The 17,885-nt window shown below is 37.9% G+C and overlaps 1 protein-coding gene across 2 annotated transcripts in view; it reads left to right on the forward strand.

Moving 5' to 3' along the window:
- LOC145980054 (ankyrin repeat and IBR domain-containing protein 1-like) overlaps nt 1–17,885 on the forward strand; it is an 87,345-nt gene that overhangs the window by 50,531 nt on the left and 18,929 nt on the right. Inside the window, exons 13-18 of one of the 2 annotated variants that reach the window (XM_083113042.1) lie at nt 622–764; nt 2,525–2,752; nt 4,969–5,103; nt 6,473–6,632; nt 8,384–8,510; nt 15,986–16,050. In XM_083113042.1, the coding sequence (XP_082969168.1) occupies nt 622–764; nt 2,525–2,752; nt 4,969–5,103; nt 6,473–6,632; nt 8,384–8,510; nt 15,986–16,050 (858 nt within the window). The remainder of the gene's footprint in view (nt 1–621; nt 765–2,524; nt 2,753–4,968; nt 5,104–6,472; nt 6,633–8,383; nt 8,511–15,985; nt 16,051–17,885) is intronic. The other variant, XM_083113043.1, reaches the window with a different exon arrangement.

The following is a 17,885-nucleotide window of genomic DNA, read 5'->3' on the forward strand; positions in this document are numbered from 1 at the left end:
CATGAAAAATTAATATTACAATGTGTTATTTCACATTTTGTGTTTTCATCAAAAACAAAATATGCATGCGTCTAGATATCGGACATGGAGGTGATGTGATGAAGACCTTGCTCTGGCCACATTTAGTTCATTGATTAGAGGCTGGGTGAGCCTGAGAGCCACTCTATGCAGGGACATTGTCGGAAAAATTCCCACCTGCAATCACACATCCCTAGAATCGAACCTGAGTCTCTCATGTTGCAGTCAAACACCCTACCAACCGAGCTCAGACTGTGAAGATATTTAGATTTTTTATACATATACTATATCACTATGTGCTGGGAGGATGTTTATCTTCCGAGTATTATGCAGCACAACCATTTTATTCATATTATTTTTAACACACTAAAAATGCTGAACAAGGCAGAAATTTATTTTAAAAAACACAATATACACATAATGTTTCAGCCTTCTTGTAAGGTCTTCTTCAGACTCGGAATAAAATAAATTTCTGCCCTGGTCAACATTTTTAGTTTGGTATTATGCATGGAAACAAGGCTTAACAGTGTAAATATTATTTTTGTTAACAATTGTACTTCATTGGTAAAGGCACCATTTATCTTTCTCATTCTTATTTTTCAGAGTCTGCAGAAAAGGGAACAAAGTTTGTTGAGGAGGGAGTAAGGGAATTGCTTAAAGCAAGAAGGGTCCTGTGTGGTTCCTATGTTTATGGATACTATTTAGAAGATAATGGATACAACAAAACTATTTTCGAATTTATGCAGGTAAGACTACTTAGATATACATCATATCATGAAAGAATGTTTGAATACCAAATCCTCCGACCTTTAGCATTAAGCAAAATTTAATGTACCAGTATAGAAAAGCAATTGTTGTGCTCCCCTGTGAACAGCACCATGCCATGAAGGCGTATAGGGGGGTGATGTGATCAGCATCACGCCCCTAACCTCCTTTACCCCCCAGGGTTTCCCCCAGGTACCCATGTTATACGACGCTGGTTGGGCGTTGGGGCAATGTGAATGAAAATCTTCATTTACAGCAATAAAATAGTCTCAAACAGTGACCTTACGACAACCTCATCCCAATTATTCTGAAGGACCTACCTCAGACACTTTGTATTAACCATGATGAAGCTGAATAAAGAAGGTAGTATTTCACACCATGTGCCATCAGTATGTTAAAAATGAGAAAAAGTCCCTATATGTACCTTGTTTTGTCCTCTGAATTTTTATATTGATCTTTATCCTTTGTCAAGGGTGGGAGAAAATACTAAGCTAGGAAAGGGTTAAAACATGGTGAAAATAATTGGAATGGATTAAAAAGTATAAAAATTATAGGGATGGGCCGATATGAAATTTTGGCCGATACTGAAGAAGTACCGATATAAAATTTATCGATACTGATAACCGATATTCTACCGATCCGATATAAAATTAGAAATGGTCCTTGAAGAACCTGAAAGGTTCATTGACCTCCTTAATAAATGTATATTTTGAGGTGACTGCAGTGAAAGAGAAGTTGCATATTTAGACATTTACTTTTTTAGAAAGTAGGGCATGGATATTATCCATAAAAATTATAACAAAATGGCAAAATTTTGCACTAAATTATCAGATATTTATCGATATATCGGATTGGTAAAATAATCGGTAATTTTGCCGATAAACCGATATGCCTATATTGGCCGATACCGATAGAGTACCGATTAATCGGTCCCATCCCTAAAAAATTACAGGTCCTGATCATGTCACTGAAGTGATTAGCTGTTCCTTGCAGCTACCGTCTGGAGTGGCTGATGCTAATAAATATAATGTGTAACCACATATGCATGTATATGTGTGTGTGCAGTGTCATGCCCAGGATTTTGGAAGGGGGTGGATTCATATTTTATTTAATAGTCTGCCCTCATTTTGACATCTATTTCTGCCTTTGACATTCTTTTTTAGGTATACTGGCACATAAAAGGGGGGGGGGGGGTTGACCCCACCAACCCCTCCTTAGGCATGGCAGTGTGTGTGTCTTCCTCTTGCTTTTTGCCTTGAAGCAAGAATGCAACATAATTCATCAGAAATAATTAGAATGAAAGTATATCATCCAATGAACAACAGTACATGTTTTATTTTATGCATAATGACCAAATGAACACAAATTTCAGTACATAATATCTGCACTGCTTTTTCAAGTTAGCATGGAGTCATTATGATATTATTATTTTTTACTTGATTTACATTAAAGTAAACCTGTCTTTATTGATAGTATGGTTAGACTACAAAGCTAGAGATCCTATTCATAATGGATGCAGTAAACACGGTTTAAGTATTACATACATTAAGTTTCTTGTTTCCATGTTGTGAATTTGATAGTTTTCCATTAATTTTGAAGGCTCACTGGCTTCATTCACTAAGGGTACTGCGTAATTTGAATTTAATCAGCCTTCAAAATTAATCGTTAACTAGCGAGTTAGAAAAGTATCAAAACTAACCGTAATTTCTTAATTAAATGATTTTTGAACATCTCTCTTCAGAATGAGCTGGAAGAGGTCACCGAGAAACTCTCAGAGATGATTGCCAGACCATACCTGAGGACACCTCGTAGTGTGATCATTCAGACAAGTGGCCTGGCCAGGAGAAAGAGGCATGAATTTGTCCGAGCAGTGTCCAAAGGCCTAATTCCACCGGAGACACCACCAGCTCTTCGGAAGGTGCGGAAGAAGAGGTTTCCTGGTCTCATGGGAATGGATCCTGTTGATGATGTAAGTGACTGAATGTTGTTTTCTTCTTTTCCTTGAAATTGATAATGGTGGTGCCATACCAGTGCATCTGCAGGATTTTTTCCTGGGAGGGGCAAGGAAGGTGCTTTTTTTTTGCCGGGTGGGCAAACAAGGCACATTTTCCTCAATAATAGTGTTGTTCCCTCAAAAACATTGCTTAAATTTGAATTTATCATATTCAATCAATAATTAACACATATTATTGTGGCTGTAATGAAATTATATGTGAAAAATATATAATTTTTGGTTGACTTTCATTTTCCAGGGCAGGGGGCCATGGCACCCCCTTGCCCCCGCTTCTGGATGCCCATGTGCATCAGTATCTGTAACCCTCAACTGGCAGGTTGCAATTTCTGTTTCCTTTCTTGTAGGAAGGTGACCTGGCCTATTATATTTTTGCTTTATCTTCATTATAATTACAGTAGAATCCTCATTTTACACTTCCCTGATAATATATTCAGTCCTCATGGACCCAATAGAGAATAATGATATAATTTTTTCCGAATGTTACAGTATGCTGCATTTTAATTTTTTCCATTTTGGTTTCTTTAAACATGTAAAATCAAAGTTCCACTGTAATTATTTTACACAGATATTCATACATTTGCATAAATATAGAAAACTTGTATAAATTGGTTCAGAAGAAGAGCAAATCAACAATTGAAATTCGAATGGAACATTTTCCAATTTGGTATTGAATTGTCAGGATGCTGGATTTCGTTGTTGGTAAAAATTTCATATCCGTGCAACCCCTATTAAGTATTGATAGTTATTTTAAATTATAAAAATGAAGGTATTCGGAGAGATGTACAATCCCAATGTATGCCTGAAAGAAATTGGTATTAAGACAAATATAGTTAAGTTAAAGCATACAGTATTTACGCGTGTATAGTGCGTGTGCGTGTATAATGCGCACCCTGATTTTTGATGGGGAAAAGTGACAAAAAATTATATCTCGTATATAATGTGTAGTACAATCCAGTTTCAAGAAATGGCTTTCTTAGTTGTAGATCATCGTAAAGCTGTTGCTATGCTGACGAGTGAATGACATCATACCTATTCAATGAGTCACCTGTTGCTATGTGAACCAAGAGGAAAATATCCTCTTGTGTAAACAATAAGTCTCCAACCCATTCCACCTCCCCCCTCTCCATTGTGTTTAGCATCCCAAACCTTTCGCTCTAACCACCTTATTTATTCTGTAATAGTAGAAAGCGAGATCAAAATTACGTTATGGAATTGCAGTGCTCAGGAAGTTATTTTCTGTATTTTCTCGCCCAACAAATACTGCTTATATGCATCCCATGTCACGGAAGTACATGCTCGAATTCCACCCGAGTTAAACTGCTTTTCTTGGTGTAGCAGAACATTACATTACAAAGCGAAAAATCGTGTGAAATGGCCTTCAAACTTTTATACGTGGTTTTGCTCATTCCTCCTTTACTTTTTCTAAAAGAACTTCAAAATATAAACTTTTTCTTTCCGTGACTAATGTAACATTTATACGGGCACATTCAGAACCTTCCCAATAGCAGTTACCAGCACAAGATTTCTTCCATTAAGGAATTTACACACTCCATGCATGTCATATTATTTGGCCAGTAATACATTTTAATTTTTATTATCTTCTACCTTATGTTTTCTTTCATCCAAAGTACCATAAAAATCAGAACGTTCCTTCATTTTGTGATGAATTTATTTCAACTGCATTTCACATTAGTGTCATTATCTTGAATGGAATACTGTTTCCATATTCAGAAGCTGCAGAATTTAAGCTTTACAACGATATATAACATGATAGGGTTCCGTAAACATGAAAAATCAATGCAAGTGTCCCAAAATCATGGAACTAGCCTGTACGGTTTCATGTTGGCTGTCTGAATTATTCCGTGCATAATACACACAACAGTTTTTGGGGGCAAAAATTTTGGAAAAAATGTGCATTATACATGAGTAAATATGGTATTATGAATAGGAAAGGGGCCTCCCCGATGGTGCAGTGGTAGCGTCGCTGCCTTGTGATCAAGGGGTCCCGGGTTCGATACCCGGTGGAGGCACAAGAGGTTCGGATCCCACTTTAAAACTGTAGGTCCAGTCCCGATTAGCCTTACTGTGCACAAAGTGGACTTAAAAGACCAACTCAACTCAACTCAACAACGAATAGGAAAGTGTTGATCACATACGATTGCTCATTCCAGGACCAAATGACGCAAGCTATTGCTGCCTCTCTGAAAGACTTGGACCCAAACAATCCATGGGTGAAGGATGGACAGGGTCGACATACCAACTTAAGTGCTATTTACGATTGGCCAGATTTTGATTCAGACGAAGAGGTGAGTGCTTACCTTATGTGTCTGTAGGGTCTTTTCCAGTTCCAGTCCTTGTTCCAGTAGTGTTATCTGCCATATTCCATGTCAGATCACCAGAGTCCGCAACCTTACATATTTTTGATTTTTTTGAAATTTTTCATACTGAAAGGGCTACCATATTATTTGTATTTACAAAATTACAGGGTTGCAAACTACGGTATTGTCCAATTGTTTCACTATCTTTGTAATTTTGGTAACCAGGTCACCTACAGGAAGGGCATTTTCACATGCAATATGACATATCTATGTTAGGAGGAATCTTTTTAAGCCTGCACCACTGCAGTTAATATTTTGCCAGCCATTTTCTCAAAATTGTTTTTATCAATATATGCTGTACAAATACTGTTACTCAGAATCTGCAAAATTTGAAGGCAAAATAGCAAAAGGATCAGGAGTTAAGTTATTCAATTATTCAGCAAGACAGGAATTTTGATTCAGTATTGGTAAATGTGGCAGTAATATCTTATGGGAAAAGTTCAGTATTTCCATGTTTCTCTTTTTATTCTTGCAACTGATTAATTTTGAAGGTCCACCACCTTCATTAAGATAGATCTGGCTCTGTCTCAGATACCTAGATTTCTAGGCAATAAGGACTACACAAGTAGGCAAGCAAAAAAGGCAAGGTTGTTTAGTGTTAGCATTAACAGAAACACTATTATGAATTTATGCAGTACTTGGGGCATGCATATTTCTTTCCTGACGAAAAAATGAAATGTCAAAAAACACATTGTAGTGTTAATTTTTCATGATTTTGAAAGGTGAGAGATGCATTTTGCTACAATGTTTTGTCACGAAATTATGCGATATGAACTGCAAACTAAACTCTTAAACACGAAATTTAGGTTTTATTTGCCGACGCGACACCTTCTGAGGTCTGAATTATCCTGCGAGTTACGCAATTCACGGAAAATTAATTAGTTCTGCTGTTAATATTGGAGAATCAAAAATGGGCTCCTTTATAGAGAAATAAACTTAATACTCTGATAACTACATAAATGTGCTATTAGAAGTGAAATGTTAATTTTGTGTAATAAGTGTAGTGTTTAAATCAAATTTAGGATTATATTCACAATTTTAAAATCAAAATATCTTTTGCTATAACACCGAAATTGTATTTTATTTACCACTTTTGAACCCGAAATTGACTGTTTTCCTACCGAAATTTTTCTTTTTTATTTACCAAAATTATGTGCCTCTATGCATTACATACAGTGGGTTTTAAAACAAAAGAATCTTAAAAATTCTCCATTCTCTGAAAACAATAGTGCCAATCAAATTTTCTCTTCTAAGAAAACATGGGTGTTAACGTGATACACTCTTTTAATTTCTGAAGGAATCTGAAGTTAACCAGGCACTAGCAGTGAGTCTTCTTGGGGAGTGCGAGAGGCCAGGGTGTTCCAGACCTCGTGCACGGAATCCTCGCACAGGGACTATCCACGAATATTGCAGTCTTCGCTGCAGTAAAGCAGCTCAGCTAGGTACCGATGAAGATGGTAACGTATTCTCTTTTTGCTTTGAATAAGTTTGTGTTTTATGCATGTTGCTCATTAAATAGCCTCTTGCAAATTCCACTGTTTTATTTGTTTGATTTCTTTCTTTTTTTTCAGCAGAGATATTTTTAGTTTATGTTATTTACGTAAATGTGCTGAGTTTGTTTACCTTAGAATTGAGTAATATGGCATAAAGAAACTACTTAATCTGTGTTATTTTTACTTGCATTAGGTTTCTTAGAGTGGACAGTGAATTTGGTTACAAGCATTAAAAGACAAACACACAGTTTGCTTACAAAAATACAGTAATTCCATCTAACAAAGGAACTAAAAATTTTGATAAGAGGCAATATTGTGTAAAGGGGAACATTTTATTTGTATGCAGGCTACAATGTTCTTCCTGATTCATCAGATACACATTGATTCTACTAATGAAGCAAAATGTGGTAGGAAGTCATATTCAACCTACCTTGTAATCAAGGGGCTTCTAGTTCAAACCCCCCAGTGGAGGCATATTACACAGTAGTTCAGCTCCCACAATAAACTGGACTTAAGCTATTTATCCTTTATCCTACCTTTGTAGCAGGCAACACAGTAACACCACAATCTGAGCTTTTGGCTCCAAGCCAGAATCATCACACTAAGTTTGTTGGAAGAGTAAAAAGTAGGGATGGTACCGATTAATCGGTACCCTATCGGTATCGGCCAATGTAGGTGTATCGGTTTATCGGTAAAATTACCGATTATTTTACCGATCCGATATATCGATAAATACCTTATAATTTAGTGCAAAATTCTGCCATTTTGTTGTAATTTTTATGCATAATCTCGATGCCCTACTTTTTGAAAAAGTAATTGTCTAAATATTCAACTACTTTTCCTCTGCAGTCACCTCGAAACATATTTATTAAGGAGATCCATGAACATTTCAGGTTCTTCAAGGACCATTTCTAATTTTATATCGGATCGGTAGAATATCGGTTATTGGTATCGGTAAATTTTATATCGGTACTTTATCGGTATCGGCCAAAATTTCATATTGGCCCATCCCTAGTAAAAAGTGAACAGTGCTTGTGAAGGACTCGTACATCTACTTTAATTTTAACAATATCTATGTTTACTTTCACTGCATTGTAAGTGTCCCCACAATAAAGAGCACCATTGTGGGTCTTTGTTGCTGTAAACTGAAAATCAAAGGATGTAAACTGTCATAGGCATGTTGTCCAAATTATGATCACTGTGCCCTAAGTTCTCTGCTAACATGTAGTGTTACATGTAGTGGTGAGAGATTTTTCTTGTTGGACTGACACAGTGTTGCAACTTTCGAACATGTTTTCATTGCTGTGGACATTTTTTTTTCTAGATTGGAACATTTGAATGGTGCATGCTACATGTTTTCTTATTGCATTTTTGAAACATTTATTTTATTAATGAGGTAGTGCATTTCAGTCTAATCACAATGCATCTTTGCATACATTATGCATTGAATTCTGTTCAAGAAAAGAGCCTTTATGACAGGTTGAAGCTAGTGTTATTTTCTGTAGTTTAAGTAAACTTTAAGTTATTTTTTTTTAATGTGCACTATAATGCTCTATGCTGTAAAGAATGTTTTTTTTCTTTAGTTATACAATAACTAGAACACACATAAGATGTTACGCAAACACCATTCATATCAAGCCTCACATTTGCTATATTCCAATTTTGTTGGAAATATGTGGAGCATTTCTATTACCATATGTTTGTTATATTTACAGTGTACAGAGTGAGTGTCACTGCAGATTATAATATGGACCTGGTGATAGCTCTAGAAATGTCCCGTCTTCAGATGATAGAAGATGAGATGAAAAAGAAGCAGCAGACGGCAACTGATGGCTCCACTAAGTAAGTGTCATAGCTATGCTCAGAAGTAATTACGTATTGCCTTATTTTGAATGGCCATGAAGGGCCTTTTCTACCACCCAACCATATTCATAAAACTACTCAAGAATATGTTAAATACAAATACTAAATATGTTGCACATGTGCCTACACACAAACCTATTCTCACACTTATAATTACAAAAATTAGATCATGGCAAAAATTGGGGATGTGAAGATTAACTGGTTCACTATCAGTATCACGGTATCAACCAACATAGGTCTATAGCATACAGGTGAAATTACTGATAATTAAACCAATCTGATATATCGATAAATATCGCATAATTTAGTGCAAAATTGTGTGATTTTGTTCTTATTTTTAGGAACATAAATATATAATTTATATACTATGTGGAAGAAAGTCATTGGACACCCCGGTTTCAACTCTGAAACGAACTCCTCATGGAAAAGAGAGTACAGACGGGTATATATATATACGGAAGCAGGAGGCTTCTCAGATCATTCGCTGATAAAATGACAGACAGGAAAGAGCTCCGCATGTTTGAAAGAGGGATCATAGTAGGCTGCTCCATAGGAGACATGAGTGTACGTAGCATAGCTGCTGCCCGACAGGTCCCTAAATCAACTGTAGCCTTTGTCATGAAGAAGTGGAAGGAAAAGGGACACTGCAGCAATGCACCACGAAGTGGAAGAACCATGAAGTTGGATGACCGGGACAGGAGAGTGCTGAAGAGGGAGATTCGGAAAAAGAGGACCCGTCCGATTCATTCGATTGCAGAAGAGTTTCAAAGTGCGACCAGTTTGACTGTTTCGACTAAGACACTTTGCAAGGAGGCCCATGCACTCAGTTATCATGGTCGAGCTGCTGCCCACAAACCCCTGAAAACAAAAAAAACAATAAACGACAGATACTACGCTGGTGTAAAGAGCAGAGAAACTGGAGGGTGGAGCAATGGCGGAAGGTCCTATGGAGCGATAAATCACGCTTCACACTGTTTCGATCAGATGGGAGAGTGTGGATATGGCGATTACCTAGAGAACGTCTGTTACCCGAGTGGGTAGTGCTCAAAATGAAATATGGTGGTGGCGGCATCATGTTCTGAGGTTGTTTCAGCTGGCATGGTGTGGGTCCACTGGTACCGGTGTATGGCCACATGACGTCTGCATCCTACAGAGATATTCTCAACAACTCCATGCTCCCCACGTTGTGGCGTTTCTATGGAAACAAAGACTGTGTGTTCCAGGACGATAATGCGACTTGTTATGTTTCCAAGGCTATAAGGTCTGGTATGCAGAAAATAATGTCACCCGACTGGATTGGCCTGCCCAGAGCCCTGACCTCAACCCTATCGAACATCTATGGGACAAAATGGAACGCCTATTGAGGTCGCGATCGCCTCGCCCTTCTACACTTCCAGGGTTGGTGACACTACTGCAGGAGGAATAGCGGAATATCCCACTCAGTGTACTACACGACCTTGTGGCCAGTTTACCACGACGAGTGGCTGCTGTTATCGCTGGCAAAGGCGGACCGACCTCCTATTGATTGCAAGAAAACTGATGGTATCTGCTGACAAGTGGTGTCCAATGACTTTCTTCCACTTGTAAAGTAAATGTGTAAATTTGCAGTTCTTTTTCAAACAACAATAACCCAGTTATATACATCCGCCGCAAAATGACTGCGGACCTCATGTGAAATCTGCCATAGTGAGCGGTCTATCACTTTGTAGCCTTGTATCTAGTGTTGTTTTGTTTCGAACACAGAATTGTTTCTGCATGAACATATCTGGCAACAGTGTATTACTGCTGATAAGCGAGTTCATTTCATTTCGTAGTAGTATGTGTGATAAATTGCTGTGTTTTCGTGTGGCGCACTTTGTGTTGGATATTTTCCTACTGTATTTGTGTTCGATGTTTGACTACTGTGCAGGTGTATTTGTGATATGACAGGAAGGTACTGTAGTAGTGTGGAAAAAGCCAGCAGTATTGCATGACGAAGTGAAAACTTCCCGATAAAGACCATATCCAAACAAACAGGTATGGAAAATCAACCATAATGAAGGTACTGGCAGCTGCCAGAGGATTGCCTCCGACTGTCATTCCAAAGCACAAATTCAGTGGTGGAAGGCAAAGAAAAACAACCAAATCTACAGATGCTCTCCTAATGAGAGAAATATAGAAAAAGCCTCGACTGACAGCATCAGAACTTAAAGAAATGCACCCGAGAGAAAACGTAAGTGTTCGCACGATCCAGAACCGTTTACAGAAAGACTTGGATTTGCCATGTCGTACTGCTGCTAAGAAGCCACTACTCTCTGCCTGCATGAAGAAATACCATCTTGCTTGTGTAAAGAAATATGCACACTGGACACCAGCACAGTGGAGGAAAATGTTTTCCGATGAAAGCTCATTCCAACTGTTCCGAATGGGAGCTGCTAAGGTTCGACATCCATCATGTTCAGATCGATATGACCCAAAGTGTACGGTTCAGACTGTTAGTCTGTAATGGTGTGGGGGGGGGGATGTTTTTCAGGTGAAAATGGCAGGGCAGGTTTATATTTCTTACTGCAAAACGTGACGATGAACGCAGACGGATATATCAACGTTCTTAAGAACCATTTAGTGGATATGCTTCAGATCCACGAGTGTGATCTTTTCATGCATGATAACTAAAGCCCGGATTTCTATGTAATTACATATTTTTTCCTTTATATGTACAAGTGTGGAATTAAAATATATTGACGAATTACGTCAGTAGAGATGTCACAGTGAAGTTTTATATTACATATTTTTACATATTTTACTAAATGTTACATATTCCTAAGATATGAAATATTTTTTACATAAAACAGTCCTTAAGAGGAAAATCCAATGAACTTTTGGCTTACTAGTTAAAAAAGTATCTTCTCACTTCCCCTCCCCATTTCCAGGTCTAAAAAAATATAGTAACTTAAAAGTGCAATTTGCCTTCGTTGTACGTACATAGCAGTTCGTTGATTCGCCGCATCGTAACAATTACATCAAGATTCGACAGTGTTTCAGTTTCCAGTTTGTAACATGGAGCGGCAAGCAACACACAGCGAACGAAGAGAACCAACAATGGAAGGTGGCAAGTACAACGCTAAGAGGCACTTACCTTTCATCCGTACATTGTTGTGATCATTTTGATTTTTGCAGCCGGCGGCGACAAATCTTGAATGAAGTATTGTTAACTCAACCGTAGAATTTCGTATATATATTTCGTCGCCTTTTCATTTTAACCATTGGAGTTTTAAGAAGAGCTTGCCTCAGTATTTAAACAGTGTTTTAGCTGTAGAAAGCTGGAATGGCTCCGCCTACCTCCTTGTTATCTCAAAAGTTGTGATCTTGGATAGCAGTCGATGATGCATTTACTACGGATGGTAAAGTTATTTTTTGTCGAGTGTGCGATAAAAAAAGTTTGGTGAACTATGAAGTCTCAATTAGATCAACATGTTCGCACTTCACTTCATGTGAAAACAAACAACTACGGAGTGAAAAGAAGCAAGTTTTACTAACCCAGATGCAAGAGGATTCTTCATTCAGTGTGTTTTACAAGGAAATGTGCGAAGCAATGATTGCAGCAAACATCCCTTGGTATAAAATTCAAGTACCGAAGTTCCGGGATTTTCTGGAAAAATATTGTGGCCGTAAACTTCCTGACGAGTCAACCCTTCGAAAGCGATATCTTCCACATTCCTACAAAGAAACTTTAGAATCAATTAGGGCAGAAGTAGGCAGTTCCTATGTGTGGATTTCCATCGACGAAACAACTGATGCTTTGGGACGGTATGTAAGTAATTTCATTGTTGGAACGCTAATTGCTGATTCTCCATCTACACCACATCTCATTGCATGCAAAGTTCTAGAGCATACTAATCATTCCACCATAGCACGATTTGTGAATGACAGTCTTAAATTGTTGTATCCGGATGGCGTACAAGAAGAGAGAGTTCTTCTCATGTTCACAGACAGTGCGTCATACATGTTAAAAGCTGCTACGGCACTTAGTGTTTTATCCTAACTTGATCCACTTTACTTGCTTGGCACATGCTCTCCAACGCATTGCTGAGGAGGTGAGAGGCAATTTACCGGAAGTCAACCAACTTATTTCTTCCACGAAAAAGGTGTTTCTGAAGGCACCACAACGTGTGCAAGTTTACAAGGAACAATTGCCAGGTGTACCACTTCCTCCGGAACCTATTCTTACTAGATGGGCCACTTGGATCCGGGCAAGTAAGTTTTACAACGAACATTTTGAAGAAGTGAAATCTGTGCTTGACTCATTTTCGGCGGACTCAGCTGTATCGGTACGCACTGCTCAAAATCTCTTCAAGGACACCAAACTTGCTTGCGATATGGTATACATAAACAGCAATTTTGGTTGGATTGATACAAGCATAAAAAAATTTGAAACTGTTGGGCTTCCTCTCCTGGAAGCTATGGATATATATGAGGATGCAAGAAAGAAACTGTCTGCTGTTGGAGGAGATGTGGGAGAGAAAGCTCGAAGCAAATTTGACGCAGTGACTGAAAGAAACCCAGGTTACGTCAGCTTATTTACAGTGAGCCGCATTCTCAATGGTGAAACAGTTAACCCTCCCAATGATATTTCTCCCGACCACATTCACCTCCTGAAGTACGCTCCGGTTACTTCTTGTGACGTGGAGAGAAGTTTCTCTGCGTACAAGAACATATTATCTGATCGGCGACAAACATTTACTTCTGAACATTTGGAAATGTACCTGGTAACATATTGTAAGTTAAATAATTAAATACAGTGCCTGCCCCAAGATCAAAGGTAACCTGAATTTTTGTAAGTGCTTCTTGAGTGAAAAATCTGGGCAACGAAAATTTACTACTGAACATTTTGAATGGTACCTGGTGACATTGTATATTAAATATTGAATATATTCAAATTGTGGTTAGTATTTTTGCTCTATAAGAACATAAAAAATACTTAATGTAAGCATTGTAATATTGTAACTTCAATTTTTGTAAGTCTTTTTGAAATAAACATATCCCTTTGTGAGGAAAAAATGTAACAAAAATAGGAAGTAACGTTTGGAATAAATATTTATAGTACATATTTCATTATGAATTTACATATTTTTTACATATTTCAGACATTTTTATTACATATTTATGTACATATTTTAGGGGTTGATATTACATAAAAATCCGGGCTTTAATGATAACGCTCCTTGTCACACTGATAAGAAGGTAAGGAAATGGCTTGAGGAACAATAGATAAAGATGTTAGAGTGGCCTGGGAATAGTTCCGATCTCAACCCAATTGAAAATTATTGGCATCGTATGAAGCAATTCCTGGGAAAGAAGATGATTTAGAACCTACAGACCCTCCAAACAGAACTGAAGAAAATGTGGTGCATTGACATGGACTTAAATTACTTCCGAAGTCTTAGTGATTCCATGCCCAAGTGCATCCAAATGGTTCTCCAAAGTAAAGGCAACATGACTTCGTACTAATGTATGCATTTTTTGCTGTATCTAATATCTTAATAATAGCTTTTCACATGAATTTTCTGTATTTTTTGTGCTTTTGTTATGAGGTCTGAAGTCATTTTGTGGCGGGTGTATATTAATGAAGTATGTTAAGGAACTATTCATGCTCTCCAAGGAATATATTCAATTTTGTATTGAATTAGTAGAATGTCGGCGATTTTTTTATCGGTATTGGCAAAATAATCATATTGGTCCATCCCTAGTAAAAATTGTATACATAAAAAAAAAAAAAGATGTATTAACAGTTGTTCTGGAAGGTAGTGTACACATCTGAAAGCAGCATTGGATCTTATACTTTAAGTATTTTACTGCTTGCACACAGAGTGAGTGAGTTTGGGAAGAAAGTAAATTTGTGGACAGAGATAGAAATGATAAGTCACCTGATCTAGTGCCATGATCATGAAATTCACGGAAACAGACTAGAAACCCAATAGGAAATAGGTGCATACTGCATTACTCAATGAAAACTAGAGAAATTGCACAATACCACATTTTGTTTAACATGTGGTTCCTAACATCGTAATTTGCAGACATGTGGCATTTGTTGTTATTTGCTACATACAAAGGGGGAAAACATGTACAGTCAACCCCTTTTCCCGAAAACTGAAAATTTTGGAAAAAAGGTCAACATTATTAAGGAAACCAACTGACAAATACAGTTGTTGCACTTTTGGTCTCAGAGTGCAATACTCTTCAAACACTGTACTGCATCTCTTCGGTGGTACAACATTTAAGGCTTCTCTCTCCATAATTTAAAGTATGAGGCTCAGTCAATAAACAACGAGGCAGAGGATATTTCAGAGTACTAACGTAACGAACCTCGCAAGTATTGTCCGCCACTGTTTAGGCATTTATCCCATTCTGACACCAGTCGCAAAATGGCAAGCTCGTAGAACTCCTTTGGCTGCTGTTGGAACCAACTGCGCACGTACTCCTTGACGTCATCGTCCGATTGAAACCGTTGTCCCCGTAGTGCTTTTTTGAGCTCACCGAAAATGTGGAAGTCACACGGGGACAGGTCTGGACTATAGGGGATGGGGGCTCATGACTTCCCACTTGAATTTTTTTAGACATTCCTTTGTTGCATTGGCTCTGTGTGGTTTAGCGTTGTCGTGTAATAGGATGACACCACGAGAAAGGTGACCGGGATGTTTCGATTTGATGCCGTCCTGAGCTTCATTAACGTTTCACAATACCGCTGGGCATTAACCACTGCTCCATACTCTAGGAGTCTACGAGGAGCAGTCCCTTGCGATCGAAGAAGAACGAAAGCATGACCATGCCGGCACTAGTGTGGAGGGTCTTGAACTTTTCTTTGTGGAGGGGAATCTCCCCTAGGAATGACTGGACACAGCCCGGTGAGCAACCTTTGTGCATACCTTGCCAGACACGTAACGCCATCTAGCGGGAAAACGTGCACGAATCAGTTTCATCACACCTGCACCTCCATTTCAGGCCCATCGACCCATTTCTAACTACCATAGTTTTGGTGTAATATCCTCTGCCTCGTTATTCATTGACTGAGCCTAATACAAGAGGTCTCATTAATAAAATAAATTATTATTTAATTAGTATAACATATAATTTGGCACAAGCTATTAAAAAATGGCCAAAGTAAAATTTTAATGCAATTTTTATGTATGTGATTGGGCATGGTCCAAATTCCAATAACAGACTTTTTCCTGGTAACCATAAAAGTCATGGAATCAAGAGTTGATCACAATTACATGAAGTTCCAGGCACTAGTGATGAGCAATTTGCACAACATAGTGCGAGACTAGGATCTTTTGAGATTTTTATTGTATTTTTACCACCCTTTTGATGAAAGGTTAACATAATGGTGTATAAGTATGCATGACGAAATTTCAAACTATTTTATTTTATATAATAGGGTAATAATTAAGTATTTTTGAATTGTCTCTCTATTTCAGTGAAACTGGAACAGTTGCAGGTTCAAGTATAGGACCAAACGAGACCTGTTTAACAACTACTCAGGGTAGGTAGCCATAAGCATGCTATATGAGTTACTTGAGATTGTGAGATCTGTGATCGGCTTGCTTAAATATGTTGTTTAATTTCATGTGTGTTGGGGTAGCAGATTGGAAATGGATATATAAGGTATGCCCAAATGAAAAGGAGACTACGGTTATATCTAAAGAATATTATGTTACAGAATATTTACATTACATAATATGTGAATTACAATTAATGTGTAACGTGATACCTTCACGTAACTGCCATTGATATTGATGCACTGATCTCAGCACGTAGAAAAGGAGTGGATGGCTTCAGTGTAGAAACTCCTGAGTTGCTTACGGATACAGTTTTCCATGGTGGTCTGCACTTCCTCGTCACAGGTGAACCGTTGACCTTTCAGTGATTGTTTTAAGGGGCCGAAGATATGGGAGTCACAAGGGGAAATATCGGGGCTGTACGGAGGATGTGTGAGGACTTCCCATTGAAATGTTTCCAGTAGGTCGAAGGTCTTCTTGGCCACATGCGACCTAGCGTTGTCCTGGAGCTCTCCACCTTCTGCGTCTCTGACAGATGCTTGGGCACCCATTGTGCACAAACTTTGCCATAACTCAGCTTCTTGTGGATTATGTGTTGCACAGTTCCCTTGCTTATCGACAGTTCAGCAGCAATTTCACGTGTGGTGATCCAACAATTCTGACGAATGAGATTATCCACAGCAGCAATCGTGGCAGGGTTGATGACAACGTGCACTTTGCCTTCGTGCTTTCGCATAATGCTGACACCAACGGAATATGGTGCAACGTGCGAGATACTACTCTCCCTAAAAGTCCTTCATCCTGCGATAAATTTTTGAAGCATGCTCGCCTTCTGCATTAAGAAATTGGATTACAGCTAATCTGGAGGAATCCATAATGCACCCGTCCGAGTAAAACAACTCTTGCCAACTGAGGAAACAGCAGGTGAAGCCGTTCGCTACACCTGCAAACTGGGACAAACACTGCGCCATCTATCGGCAAACACATTTACCTTTTTCGGTTAGATACAACGCCGTTACAGCAATGCTCTCCTTTTCATTTGGGCATACCTTATATTATACGACTTCTCACATCTCTTGTTGAATCAGCCAGCATACAGAATATGCCTCAATGCACTATTTTTTTTGGGGGGGGGAGCAATATTTAAACCACTTTCTCTCAGTGCTGATAGGAGTATTTACAGTATGCTAAAAATATTTGATGGTGTTTTTGTGCAACGCAGTAAATCACAGCTGGGTGTTAATTTTCTTTTCAATGCATTCTTCATCTTTTGTCCACAATTACTAAACACATTTTTTGCACTTACTATCATCCTTTCCCAGAAGTTAGTTGGTCAAAAGTACACAAACTTATTATAAGAATGGTCTACTTTTTGCTTTACTTATGGGAGTATTTAAATATGTGTCCATGCCAAAGTTCAAGAAGGTTCGTTTTGTTACTCAGATCACATTTTGTTAATAATGTGTTCTCTAATAGCCTTTTAGTAGCACATAACTGATAAATGTTACACATTAATTGGTATTGACTGATATATTGGTGTATATGCTTATTATTATTATTATTATTATTAATATACAATATTATGAAATATTATTAGTTTGAATGAAACAAATATTATTATGTTGGATATTTTTAATTTGTTATAATTAAAAAGTGAGGTATAATTTATTATATTAAATGTTAAACTGGACTTTAATTAGATTTGATTTGAGTTGATTTATTTTACTTTGCTTTTTGTGCCACTTTTGGCTAATTTGCAAAGATGGGGATGAGTGACGATATGATGAAATTGATGAATAGACACTCACAAACATCCATG

This window comes from Lepisma saccharinum, chromosome 27, assembly GCF_977018435.1.
Source record: "Lepisma saccharinum chromosome 27, izLepSacc3.1, whole genome shotgun sequence".
NCBI classification, from domain to species: Eukaryota; Metazoa; Arthropoda; class Insecta; order Zygentoma; family Lepismatidae; genus Lepisma; species Lepisma saccharinum.